Source organism: Sceloporus occidentalis, unplaced genomic scaffold, assembly GCF_023333645.1.
Source record: "Sceloporus occidentalis isolate IW3139 unplaced genomic scaffold, rSceOcc1.0.p SCAF_9, whole genome shotgun sequence".
Taxonomy (NCBI): domain Eukaryota; kingdom Metazoa; phylum Chordata; class Lepidosauria; order Squamata; family Phrynosomatidae; genus Sceloporus; species Sceloporus occidentalis.
In genome coordinates, this window is record NW_028316989.1 from 30,142,689 (window position 1) to 30,157,255 (window position 14,567).

The 14,567-nt window shown below is 41.6% G+C and overlaps 1 protein-coding gene and 1 pseudogene across 2 annotated transcripts; one reads left to right on the forward strand and one right to left on the reverse strand.

Moving 5' to 3' along the window:
• The first annotated feature begins 2,800 nt into the window (after nt 1–2,800).
• On the forward strand, nt 2,801–4,873 carry LOC149307154 (uncharacterized; annotated as a pseudogene).
• Nucleotides 4,874–5,983: 1,110 nt separating this feature from the next.
• On the reverse strand, nt 5,984–14,206 carry LOC149307155 (uncharacterized). Of its 2 annotated transcripts, none has more exons than XM_089538522.1 (7): nt 14,141–14,206; nt 12,408–12,740; nt 10,304–10,405; nt 7,791–7,895; nt 7,661–7,685; nt 7,519–7,553; nt 5,984–6,374 (listed from the first exon to the last, which is right to left on the reverse strand). In XM_089538522.1, the coding sequence occupies exons 1-7, from the start codon at nt 14,181–14,183 to the stop codon at nt 6,193–6,195; spliced, it is 825 nt and encodes a 274-aa protein (XP_089394648.1). In that variant the 5' UTR covers nt 14,184–14,206; the 3' UTR covers nt 5,984–6,192. The 2 variants fall into 2 exon arrangements, with proteins under 2 accessions (XP_089394648.1, XP_089394647.1); XM_089538521.1 differs by having other exon boundaries at nt 9,983–10,405.
• Between the last annotated feature and the right edge of the window lie 361 nt (nt 14,207–14,567).

The window sequence follows — 14,567 nt, forward strand, 5'->3', positions numbered from 1 at the left end:
CAGACTCAAAGACAGAGCGGATTCACCAGCCCCCTAACATGGAAATCACCATCTACCTCTGTCTATGGCATAAATCTGCACCATTGACAGTTCAGACTCAAAGACAGAGTGGATTCACCAACACACTAGCATGGAGATCACCATCTACCTCTGTCTATGGGATAAATGTGCACCATTGACAGTTCAGACTCAAAGACAGTGCGGATTCACCAACCCCCTAACATGGAAATCACCATCTTCCTCTGACTATGGGATAAATGTGCACCATTGATAGTTCAGACTGAAAGACAGAACGGATTCACCAACCCACTAACATGGAAATCACCATCTACCTCTGTCTATGGGATACATCTGCACCATTGACATTTCATACTCAAAGACAGAGTGGATTCACCAACCCACTAACATGGAAATCACCATCTACCTCTGTCTATGGGATACATCTGCACCATTGACAGTTCAGACCAAAAGACAAAGCAGATTCACCAACCCCCTAACATGGAGATCACCATCTACCTCTGTCTGTGGCATAAATTTGCACCATAAACATTTCAGTCTCAAAACAAAGCGGATTCACCAAACCACTAACATCGAAATCACCGTCTACCTCTGTCTATGGGATAAATCTGCACCATAGACAGTTCAGACTGAAAGACAGAACGGATTCACCAACCCACTAACATGGAGATCACCATCTACCTCTGTCTATCTGATAAATCTGCACCATAGACAGTTCAGACTCAAAGACAGAGCAAATTCACCTTACCACTAACATGGAGATCACCATCTACCTCTGTCTATGGCATAAATCTGCACCATTTACAGTTCAGACTCAAAGACAGAGCTGATTCACCAACCCCCTAACATGGAAATCACCATCTACCTCTGTCTATGGCATAAATCTGCAGCATTGGCAATTCAGACTCAAAGACAGAGTGGATTCACCAACCTCCTAACATGGAAATCACCATCTACCTCTGTCTATGGCAGAAATCTGCACCATTGACAGTTCAAACTCAAAGACAGAGCGGATTCACCAGCCCACTAACATGGAAATCACCATCTACCTCTGTCTATGGGATAAATGTGCACCATTGACAGTTCAGACTCAAAGACAGAGCGGATTGACCAACCCCCTAACATGGAAATCACCATCTACCTCTGTCTATGGGATAAATGGGCACCATTGACAGTTCAGACTCAAAGACAGAGCGGATTCACCAACCCACTAACATGGAAATCACCATCTACCTCTGTCTATGGGATAAATCTGCACCATGGACTGTTCAGACTCAAAGACAGAGCGGATTCACCAACCCACTAACATGGAAATCACCATCTACCTCTGTCTATGGGATAAATCTGCACCATGGACTGTTCAGACTCAAAGACAGAGCGGATTCACCAACCCACTAACATGGAAATCACCATCTACCTCTGTCTATGGGATAAATGGGCACCATTGACAGTTCAGACTCAAAGACAGAGCGGATTCACCAACCCACTAACATTGAAATCACCATCTACCTCTGTCTATGGCATAAATCTGCACCATAAACATTTCAGTCTCAAAGACAGAGCGGATTCACCAACCCACTAACATTGAAATCACCATCTACCTCTGTCTATGGCATAAATCTGCACCATTGACAGTTCAGACTCAAAGACAGAGCGGATTCACCAACCCACTAACATGGAGATCACCATCTACCTCTGTCTATGGCATAAATCTGCACCATTGACATTTCAGACGCAAAGACAGAGCAGATTCACCAACCCACTAACATGGAGATAATCCTCTACCTCTGTCTATGGAATAAATCTGCACCATAGACAGTTCAGACTGAAAGACAGAACGGATTCACCAACCTCCTAACATGGAAATCACCATCTACCTCTGTCTATGGGATAAATGGGCACCATTGACAGTTCAGACTCAAAGACAGAGTGGATTCACCAACCCACTAACATGGAGATCACCATCTACCTCTGTCTATCTGATAAATCTGCACCATAGACAGTTCAGACTCAAAGACAGAGCAAATTCACCTTACCACTAACATGGAGATCACCATCTACCTCTGTCTATGGCATAAATCTGCACCATTTACAGTTCAGACTCAAAGACAGAGCTGATTCACCAACCCCCTAACATGGAAATCACCATCTACCTCTGTCTATGGCATAAATCTGCAGCATTGGCAATTCAGACTCAAAGACAGAGTGGATTCACCAACCTCCTAACATGGAAATCACCATCTACCTCTGTCTATGGCAGAAATCTGCACCATTGACAGTTCAAACTCAAAGACAGAGCGGATTCACCAGCCCACTAACATGGAAATCACCATCTACCTCTGTCTATGGGATAAATGTGCACCATTGACAGTTCAGACTCAAAGACAGAGCGGATTGACCAACCCCCTAACATGGAAATCACCATCTACCTCTGTCTATGGGATAAATGGGCACCATTGACAGTTCAGACTCAAAGACAGAGCGGATTCACCAACCCACTAACATGGAAATCACCATCTACCTCTGTCTATGGGATAAATCTGCACCATGGACTGTTCAGACTCAAAGACAGAGCGGATTCACCAACCCACTAACATGGAAATCACCATCTACCTCTGTCTATGGGATAAATCTGCACCATGGACTGTTCAGACTCAAAGACAGAGCGGATTCACCAACCCACTAACATGGAAATCACCATCTACCTCTGTCTATGGGATAAATGGGCACCATTGACAGTTCAGACTCAAAGACAGAGCGGATTCACCAACCCACTAACATTGAAATCACCATCTACCTCTGTCTATGGCATAAATCTGCACCATAAACATTTCAGTCTCAAAGACAGAGCGGATTCACCAACCCACTAACATTGAAATCACCATCTACCTCTATCTATGGCATAAATCTGCACCATGGACAGTTCAGATTCAAAGACCGAGTGGATACTCACTCAAGAAAAAGAAATGATACCATTTGGTACTCAAGCGTTATATCTCCATTTGGTACCAAAAGAGACTGTACTCTGAGACCCAAGTGGAAGGGGTCATGTGTCATATTGAATTATATATGGCCTACCAGTTATTAATTTGAAAAGATGGAAAATTCAAATGGGTCCACCAAAACCAGATAAAAGTATATTGAGTTGAATAATAACAAGTTTGTTTGGTTGTATATTTTCTTTTGTAGGATTAGATCACAGGAATCAACAGATGGAAACACCTCCAAGGGGCAAGTCGGACTTAGTCCCTTCAAGATCCAGAACCTATGTACATATTTTATTTGTATGAAACGTTTAATCAGTTATATGTCAGAAGACGTATATCAAACTGAATGGAGTGAGATGTATCTAGAATGCTCAATGTTTCATGTAAACGGGAGTGTTATGATTGGGTTGGGAAAAGGAAGCATATGTTCTGATTGGCAACCTCAAGACCAAACATATTTTTCTTCTTCGACAAATGGACCACCAATTTTAATCCAGCAGCTATCAATGTGTGGGAGCGGAGTACTTGACTTTTCTAGTCCATGTATATAAGTCTCAGAATCTCCAACCCAGGCAAATGTGGGATACTTATGATGGGACTTTAGGGCCAGATTGTTCTGACACTGTGATCATAGATCACCAATTGTCAGATGGTACATCAATTGGGAGGGCTGTCAAAGGAGCTATCACAGGAATCCTCACTTTAGGGTCATATCCGGGAACAATAGCACAAGAAAATCGAAAAAGCATACTGGGACTTACTTGCAGGTTGGAAAAGTCAATCAATGATACTGGAAAAATAATATGCATGTTTCAGTCTGAAATAGAAGAAATGAATCAAATGATAATGCAGCAGAGATTAGCCTTAGATTGTTTGTTAGAAAGGAGGTTTTTGTAAAATGATAGGGAGCCAATGTGTTGTAAAATTCCATAATTTAAATCGATCAATAGAGGATGAGATGAAAAAGTGAAGGAGATGATCCAACATAATGTTAAAGACACAGGAGGGAATTGGTCCCTTTTTGGATGGTTGAGAGATTTGTGGCCATCTGCTGTTTGGATCAAAGAAGTCATTATGATAATAGCTATGGTTTAGTCATGATTTGTGTGATAACTTTTTTCCCAATTTTGATTCGCATGTGTCAACATAGTATCATTTCAATGATATCTAAGATCAAAGAAGCTGAATTTGAATTATGAACCATGATTGTGTGTTATTTTTTCCTTTCTTTTTTTCTTTTCCCTCTTTTATATTTTTATAATCTTTATGTCACCACTTTATAACACAAACCTTGTGATACTCAATTATGAATTAATTAAGTATCAAGAGGGAGCGTATGTGAGACGAATGAATGAGTTCTGACTTAAACACAGAACTGAAGAACCAAAGAACCAAGGAATATGGCCTTAAACAAGATGGTTCCGTGCAAAGCATCAATGTGAAGGAAGGATTTGTCAGCCGAGGCGGGGAAGCTGAATCAAAATGCTGTTCAGGTGTGATGAACTACAAAGGATGGCCAGGGGAGTGCTGTTCTCCTGAGCTGCGAACTGACCTGACAGGACAATGGACTGCTTTGAACAGCGTGTCTTCTCCAGAAAGAAGAAGTTGAGTAATGGGCTGCAATATTGCAAAACCTCAGCAACTAAAAAGCCAGAGACAAGAAAAGTATAAAGACCCTTGGCTTTCACCCTCAGTTTGTGGGCATCACCCACGGCACCAATGTCATCCCCAGCCTTTGCGGACAACTGATCACTGTTCAGTGGAAGGGAAGTGTGTGAGAGTATTGTATGAATGTGTGGATGAATGAAAGACCTCTTGATACTTAATGTTTGTATTACGTTTGTGATTCAATAAATGTTACATGCATAGTGGCTAAAACCAAATTTGGTGTCTCAGTTATCTGTGCCAGCCCTGCTTTGGTAAAGTCTACAGAAAGAGAAAATTTTCATTACACGATCTCAGGTTAAACAGGTTGCTCTTACCAACTTGGGTGTAACAAGGGTCACCATAAGTCGCAAACAGCTTGAATGCAGACAACAACTCTGACTGTGTGAAGGGCCCTTCTAAGTACCCATTTTGCTTGTAAGAATCTTAATATTTAATGAAATTTCACTGTCGATGAATGGTGAATGGGCCTTTGCCTGCAAGGAGCTACATGGAGACAAGGGCTGCATCTGCGCTGCAGAATTAATGCTGTTTGACTCCGCTTTAACTGCCATTGGTCAGTGTTATGGATTGCTGGGATTGGTAATGAAAATGAATCACAACTTGCTTTCCAGTGCTGAGCATCCCTTGTACCTTAAAAGCAATTGCAGTGGAAGTGGAAGGAGATAGAATTTTCGCCTTCTCTCTTTATTACTTGAGCTTGGGGTCAATAGGTGGAGCTGGGAAATTCGGGACAGACAAAAGCAAAACAAAAATTTAAGAAATAACACAGTCTTATGTTCTCAATGAACATAAGAAATGATTGAATGAATACGAAGGGTGCTATTAAGCAGCCCATCTTGTGATGCCTTCACAAAACAGTAGTAGGTTCTACTGAAAGAAAGGACTTAAAACACTAGACAAGAAGGAGACAAAATGGGAACCCCAAATGCTTGTTGTCTTGAGCTTCCCACCACTTGACCTCAAGAGACCCAGCTCCCACCTTGGCCAAGATTCTCAACTGTTTCCAAGAAAACCAACCAACCAACCACTTTCCATTGCACTTGGTCCCATCTGACCACTTCTGTGAGGTCCAGTTACATGGGTTACATTTCTCTTAACAGGTTGATTTCAACAGCTTTTTGAAATTTCATTCTTTTTACCTGACTCTCTTGGTGAGCTGCCTTGGATCCCACTCAGCATAGAAATGAAATGAAATCATATCAGAAACTGGAAAAGCTGGCTCCCACATCATGAGAGAGGCAGCCTATAAGTGAAATTACGGTTATGTTTATTATTATTTTTTATTATTATTATTATTAGTTGATTCTCCCTTCTCCAAAATGCTTAGGACTAGAATTGTTTGGAATTTCGGGGTCCTTCCGCTTTTGAAACGATTGCTCCAACATAATAAGATAACTTGGAAACGCGGCTTGGAGACCAGGATCGCCACTGGAGGTAGTGGTCACTCCGAGCTGAATAAAGTCCAGTCCTGGGATGTCCATCTCTGAGATTAATATTCTGTCCAGTGCTTTACAAATGCTCAGTTTTTCTTGACCACTGCATAGATTGCTTGCAAATCTTCTCCAGGTTGCCTTCCAGAAGCTGGTTTGTGCTCCAATAAAGATAGGTCTGTGTTTGGGTTTACTCCAGGACTCATTGCGAGCGAATAGATCACTTCATTTCCTCTGGGATCATTGCAGCTGGAGATGGCATATGGAGAACCTGTAAGACCAAGGAATGGGGAGAGAGACAAGCAGATCTTGAAACGTGCTCAAGGGGGGTGGGGGGAATCAACACTTGTCTTAAGCTTTCAAGGGAACGTTGTAATATTTGGTTCTTCATTGTTTTAGAGCTGATCTCAGCAATATCCAGTAAGCCGCCTTGGGAAGGCTATAAGGCAGGATATAAATGAAACAAATAAATTAAATTAAATTAATTGTGAAATGGTCAAAATTGTGTTTTTGAAGTGTAGTGCGAAACCATGAAGAGAAGAAATCTGGATAGATGCGAATATATTGAGTACAATATCTGCACATATGTGATTTTACACAGGAAACAGCATATTCTAAGCAGAAATATTATTTCTTATGAGGAAAATGCTGTTTCCTCTGCAGAAAATGCCATTTCCTCGCAATGAAAATGGTGCAGTGAGGGATTTATTCTTCACAAAAATTGTGTGTGGTTGATTTGCACTGAAAACAATATTTTGTGCACCGAAGAGAGCATTTTCTGTGGAGGGAATGTTGTTTTCTGAGCTGAAAGTGCTGTTTCCTGCACAGAAAAATGCTTTTTTAATGACGTGTGAATTTTGCACAGAAGAAGCCTCGAATTGTGAATAGATGTCCATAATGCAGTGGTTCTTGAACACTTTCTCACAGCAAGAAGGAAAGTGATAAAATTGCAGACTGGTTCCTTTTTTAGGACACTTGCACTTTGGGATTTTATCATGCTCCTCTGATAGACTTTGAGACCAGAGCAGAAACTGGTTAAGCTACAACATTATATGCAGAGATTTTAACAACGTCAGAACAGTCGGCCCTCTGTTACCCATGGATTCAATCATCCAGAGCTTGAAAATATCCCCCCCCCAAAAAAAAACCTACGAAAAGCAAACTTGATTTTTGCCATTTTATATAAGGGACACCATTGTACTGAGCCTTTGTTTATCATGGGACTTGAGCATCCATGGATTTTTGTATTCAAAAAACGCAGCGGGTATCAAGGCCCCACTGTCCACATTTAATGTTCCTTTGCCATTACTTGTGCACTCCATAGTATCTGCCAAGACATTTATGGCACACATTTTCTAAATGTGTTCCTTTATCCGCCACCTCAAATTAAATCAATGCAAAACAGTTATACTTACAATCCTCTCCGTCCATTTCTGTTGCACTCTGATCCCTAAATAAAAGAGATGATTTTTAGAGTCATTCCTTTGGGCTGTAATGGAACAAAACAAAACAAAACAAAAAAAACAGAGTGCTTTATGTTACATTATACATTTGTACCTTTCATGCAATTCCAGTGGTTTTCCTGTAATGAGATACAAATGCATTGTGAAGTTTCAATTATTTCAAATGCTTTTGCAAATCACGCCGTCACCTTTCTGCCCACTTTAAGCTGTTCTTCTTTCATTACCTCTCAATTTCTTCTTCCAGCAAAGAAATAAGATGATCATGCTGAGCAGAAAGAGGCCTCCTATCACTCCCAGGGAAAGCTCTAGCACATTTCTAAATACAGGTGCTGGAAAAAAAACAACACAAGAGATAATACCATATTAGCGATATGAAAAGTAATTTGCCAGCTTTGGGCACAACCGACAAAGCATTGGCCTAAGCCAGGGGTGGGCATCTTTCAGCCCTCCAGATGTTCAACTGTAACTCCCAGCAGTTTTAGTCAGAACAGCCAATGGCGATAAAAGCTGGGATTTCAGTAAAACACCATCTGGAATGACACACAATTCCCGCCTGCGACCAAATTTTGATCCTCAGTCCCAATTGGAATAGATCAGTTGAATCAATAAAACATACACCTATGTTAACTCACCAAGTTTCCATTGTTTCATTGGGTCTATATCGGTGGTTCCCAACCTTTGGGCCTCTGTTTGTTTTGGACTTCAGATCCCAGAAACCCCAACAAACTTGACCAACAGTCAGGAGTTATGGGACCTGAAATCCAAAACATCTGGAGACCCAAAGGTTGGCCCACAGGCAAGATCCTGAAATGTTAAGATAGATCGTGCATTGTGGGTTTTTCGGGGTCTGTGGCCATGTTCTAGAAGAGTTTATTCCTGACGTTTCGCCAACATCTGTGGCTGGCATCTTCAGAGAATGTAGAGAATGCATTCTCTGAAAATGGCAGCCACAGATGCTGGCGAAACACCAGGAATAAACTCTTAGAACATGGCCACACAGCCTGAAAAACCCACAAAACACTACGGATGCCAGCCATGAAAGCCTTTGACTTCACATTAAGATAGATCATTGAATACTAAAATTAGGATAGTCTATGGCAACCTATTTCCCATTTCTATGTATGGCTGTCAAAACTGGGCAGTGAAGTAAGCGGATAGGAAGAAAATGAACTCATTTGAAATACGGAGATGGAGAAAAGTGCTGAAGATACTGCACCTGTCTCCATATTTCAAGTGAGTTGATGCTCTTCCTATCTGCTTTCTTCACTGATATAACTTAACATTTCAGGATTTTGCCTAGTTCCTTCATATAGACTAACGTTTGGTCCTCCAGGTGTTTTCAGGTCCCATAATTCCTGACTGTTGGTCAAGATGAATGAAATGAGGGTGTCCTGCTTTGGCCGTATCATGAGAAGACTTACTAGAAAAGGCGATAATCCTTAGCAAAGTAGAAAGCAGTAGGAAAAGAGGAAGACTACATTGCAGATGGATAGACTTGATCAAGGAAGCCAATGCCCTGTGTCTGCAAGACCTGAGCTGGAGTGTTGAGGATACAGTTAACTTGGAGGTCCTTCATTCATAGGGTCTCCACAAGTCAAAGTCAATATTGGCAGTTAACAAATACTAGTTGGAACCAGCCATTGGGATTTGGACTATTGTTGCCAATTTATTTACACATTTTTAATGTTTCCCTTGTGTCCCACTTTTGGCAGGGCATGCATAAAGATAAGAACCAAGATCTTGCATCAACAGGCATAGAAAAGTAATATAGCTCCATTGTTGTAGCTATGTCTGACAATTCTGCCCCTGAAGAACCTGTTTTTCAAGCCAAGCAGTGCCCCGGCTAAAGGGTTTCTGACGTCTTCCAGATCAGGCCCTGGGAAAATAAGACAGCTCTTCCAGTCATGAGACTGTCATGGGGCCCTGCCACAACTCCTTATATTAGTGTGCCCCATGACAGGGAGAGCATTGCAGGCATCATTTCCCAATGCCCCAACCTTGGGTCTCAAGTTGCATTTCAGAAATAATACAGTCTGGCAACACTTTAGATGCCATGGCTCAGTGCTATGGAGTTCTGGGCTTTGTAGTTTGTTGTGGCACCAGAGCTCTCCGACAGAGAAGACTAAACATCTCACAAAACTACACATCCCAGCATTCCACAGCATGGAGCCATGGCAGTTAAAGTGGTGTCAAACTGCATTAATTCTGCAGCCTCAGGAACCCTTTGCTTGGGCACTGTTTGGGTTACAAGTCAGGTTTTGAGGTTCATGGTTGATCTCTGTAAACATGAATCCCCCAAAGCCACAAGATTGTAAGTTTGCTTACGAACTTGATACTACTGAACAGGACACCAATTCATAAATTATTATTATTAATTTTTTATTATTATACACCTTATAGCCAGTTCTAAACTTACGTGGCAAAGGCTCCTCCTCCACAGTTACAGAAACGTTGGTTACAATCCTCCATTCTTGCTTAGATGCAAAGGCAGTAACTATGCACAAATATTTTCCGCCATCAGAAAGAGTGGCATTGAGAATTGTAATCTCATGGCTTTGATTTTGTCCAACTCTATCCGAAGTTGTATGATGACAGCGCCTCCTATCTTTGATCCCAGCATCCACACAGCAGCTTGTATCATAAGATAAGTTATGATGGTTATAACCACCTTCATTGGAAGCAGAAAAAAGACATGTGCTTCTATCACCTTCCTTAATCCAGTACACAGAAAACGTACCGGTGTTTGGCGTCAGCTTGAATTGGCAGGTAAGACTGAAATTATTTTGTCCAAGAGACACAGCTTTTGCAAGTGGTGCATTTGTACTGGGTGTTTTCGTCTCTGCAGAGCAAAACCACACAAAGTTATAAGCCTGACATATCTGCCAAGACGCCATATCAGGACTGGGTGAGGTAACTCTCCGCATGCCTTGATGCAGTAACTTGCATCAAATGGCAGTGCTGAATGACAGTAAGTGGGCCAACCACGTTCGCTGGGTTTGGGGTGCAGGACCTACGTGAAAGTGGGAAAACTGCAAATAAAAACAGTATTTTTTTAACCTGAGAGAACACCTCTCTAGGAATCTCTGGTCCTCCAGCACAACTCTGTGGTCCACATCTGCCAGAGGTTGACTATAGAGTCATGCTGGAGGGCCTACAAATACCTAAAGAAGTATTTCTCTAGGAATCTCTAGGTCCTCCAGTGTAACTCTAGGGCAGGGGTAGGCAACCTTTTTGAGCCGGGGGCCGGGTTGCTGTCCCTCAGACAACTGGGGAGCCGAAGCCAAAAAATAAATAAGTAAATAATTTTTAAAAAATTTAAATAAATAAATAAACTGGGACAAATGTAGGACAACATTTTCAAATGGTGGACACTTTTTTAAAAAAAATGGAGGACACGTGAAAAAATTTGCTGATTTTTTTTTTAAAAATGTTAATATAAATGCATGTTTCTGAGGCTTCTATAGACAATTGCCCCTGCGCACGAGAGGCCAAAGGCTCCAGCGGCAATCGGCGGCAGGACCGGGCTGGGGCCGGTCCCAAGGCCTCGCCGGGCCACATCCAGCCTGCGGGCCGCAGGTTGCCTACCCCTGCTCTAGGGTCAACATCCAGCAGAGTCACACTGGAAGATCTAGAGATTCCTAGAGAGAACATATTAATCAAATCCATGAATAATCATATCCGCAAAAGCTGCAAATGTGGAGGGTCAGCTGTAGTGCATTCAACATATTCCACATTGCCATGTGTTGAATGGCAGTGTTGCACAATTGAGTGTACAATCAAATCTGCAACCGAATGCACAACCAAATGTGAACCTACACCTCGTGTACATCTCCACAGACATCCATACATGTGTGCACATCTTAAACACCTGCATGTGCATGATGTGCAATGCACTTCCACAGGCTTGAACTGAATATAAGGATTCCACATCAGCCACAAATTCCCCTCTGCTTCCATGGGGGTCTTAGGCATGCATAAGATGCCAACAGAGTTCCGGCCCCTAACTTCCCAGCTGCGTAGCATAAACTTATAGAAGTGGAGCTATGGTTGCAGTACTGGATCACACACAATGCCTCACACAACAGAGGTAGAGCCATATATTCTCTCATTGCACAACAGTCAACCTGGCTCTGTGCCCATCATTCTGTCTGCATCTACAGAAATGGTTCCCAAACTTTGGTCCTATAGATTTCTTCTTTTTTTTGGACTTCAACTCCCAGAAGCCCTAACCAGCTTGGCCAATGGTTAAGAATTATGGGAGCTGAAGTCCCAAAGAGTTAAAGGACCAAAGTTTGGGAACCACTGAGCTACAAAACCTCCTGAACAGTACTCTTAGGCTTATTCAATGGTTTAAATCCATCTCATGGGGCTCTCTGTCCTGAAAGCACCATCTCCACTAGACGGCTGAGATGTCTCCTAAACACATCTCAAAATGTGCTTTAATTTGGTGTCATTTTGGGGAGCCATTCTAGATTACTGGTTGTTAATCTGCTGCTTACTTTGTTTTTTATTGTATATGAATTATTATTATTATTATTATTATTATTATTATTATTATTCCGCTTTTTCACAAAGGAATCAAAGCAGATTCCAACAGTATAAATAAAACATCAAACAATTAAAAATTACAATTTTAAAAATATTTTAGAGACATTTTAACCATGTAATGATGTTGTTTTAGATCGTACGCTGCTTGGCAGGTTTTTATTCTTCTTTTTTTTACTCTTACTATATAAAGCACTGTGCAAATTTTTACAGCACTCTATAAATAAATGATAATAATAATAATAATAATAATAATAATAATAATAATAATATTTAAAAAAATAAAATAATCTCACCTGCTTTGTTTTGTGTTATTGCTACAATAAAGAAGTCAAAATTCTTGCAGTCCTTAGTAAATAGGGGGACTTGGTTAAACGTCTCATTATCTGCTAGGCTTTTGCACGCAACGCTTCCGCCATTTGGAGATTTGAAGACAAGCTCCTTTCCTTCTGTATAACATGGATCCATTTTGTCGTACGTTCCTCCACAAGAAGTATAAGCGTCCGTCGGTTGTCTAAACTGTTGCAAGGAAGTACCTCCAAACCACCAGCCAGTTTTGTTTTGATCGCTTGATGCACTGCAGAGCAGTTTCTGCTCTGAATTGTTGGAATGACGAAAGAAGGTCGCTCCTATAGTAGAAAAGCATACTGGTGAATAAAGGGATATGGCATTTTGGATTTCTCTAGCACAGCTGTTACTTGGCCCTCTAGATGTTGGTGGACTTGAGTTCCCATTATCCATGCCAGTTGGGTCTTTGGGGATGTAAAGGTCACATTAACACCTTGAACAGCTTTTTTAAAAAAGTTGTTAAGATGGATCTCTTCCAGCAGGCCTTTCCCAAATGGAATCATAGAATTATAGAATCATAGAGTTGGAAGAGACTGCAAGGACCATCCTGTCCAACCCCATTCTGCCATGCAGGAACTCTCAATCGAAGCATCCCCATTGACAGATAGCCATTCAGCCTCTATTTGAAGACCTCCAAGGAAGGAGTTTGTTCCACTGTCAAACAGCCCTTACTCTCAGGAAGGTCCTCCAAATGTTGGGCTGGAATCTCTTTTCCTGCAACTTGGATCCATTGCTCCATTGGGTCCTAGTCTCTGGAGCAGCAGAAAACAAGCTTGCTCCCTTCTTAATATGACATCCCTTCAAGTTTTTAAACAGGGCTATCATATCACCCTTAACCTTCTCTTCTCCAGGCTAAACATCCCCAGCTCCCTAAGTCGTTCCTCATAGGACATGGTTTCCAGACCCTTCACCATTTTAGTCGCACTCCTTTGGACACGCTCCAGTTTCTCAATATCCTTTTTGAATTGTGGCGCCCAGAACTGGACACAATATTCCAGGTGAGGCCTGACCAGAGCAGAATATAGTGGCACTATTACTTCCCTTGATCTAGACACTATACTTCTATTGATGCAGCCTAAAATCGCATTGGCCTTGTTAGCTGCCGCATCGCACTGTTGACTCATGTTTAAGTTGAGTCTACTTGGACTCCCAGACCCCTTTCACACATGGTTTCATTCAGCCAGGTGTCCCCCATCCTATATCTGTGCAGTTCATTTTTCCACCCTAAGTGCAGTACCTTACATTTCTCCCTGTTGAAGTTCATTTTGTTAGCTTTGGCCCAGCTTTCTAGTCTATTCAGATAGAATAGATAACTGGCCACCAAAAACAGCTGAATCTATTATTCCTTGTCTTCTGCTATAGCCATTTATCTGTTATTTTAAGGTATGTTTTAATCTATGAATGGTTTAATTTGTATTTTAGGGGGTGGGTTGTTGGGATTTGATTGTATTTTTAACATGTAAGCCACCCCAGAGAGGCAGGGTACAAATAAATATTATTATTATTATTATTATTATTATTATTATTATATTCCCCATGCTGAAAATCTGGAAAACCGCAAGGGTTGGGGTGTTAACCATAAAACAAACACAAAATCCCCAAGAGCTGTGGCAATGAAGGCTAAGAATCCAAAAGCCAAAGGTGGAAGAAAATGGAGAGTTTCCTTTGCAGGACAACCCACCTGTGATTCCTCTGAGAAAAGGCAGGATCAGTACGGCAAACATCCTCCTGAGATGGAAGGACAAAGAAAATGTCACCTTCGGTTCTCTTTACTTGGGGAGGAAGCAGAAGTTGAGTACTTAAGAATACTTAACAGGAAGCAGCTGTTAGGAAACCCAGTTGCTTATCATCAACACTCTTGGTTGCTATTCTGCTCACAAGCATGCGAAAAGTATACTACAGACGATCCTCCATGCACTCCAGTTTATATCCATTCTTTGCTCCTGCTGGAAGGCCCTGGTGTTAAAATGGGCTGATGGCATGATGGGATGACCTTTCTCTCCTAGGACATTCCAGTGCTGTCTTTCCAAAGGAACATACTCCAAAGATGCCAGCCGCAGATGCTGGTGAAACATCAGGAATAAACTCTTCTACATCATGGCCACAGA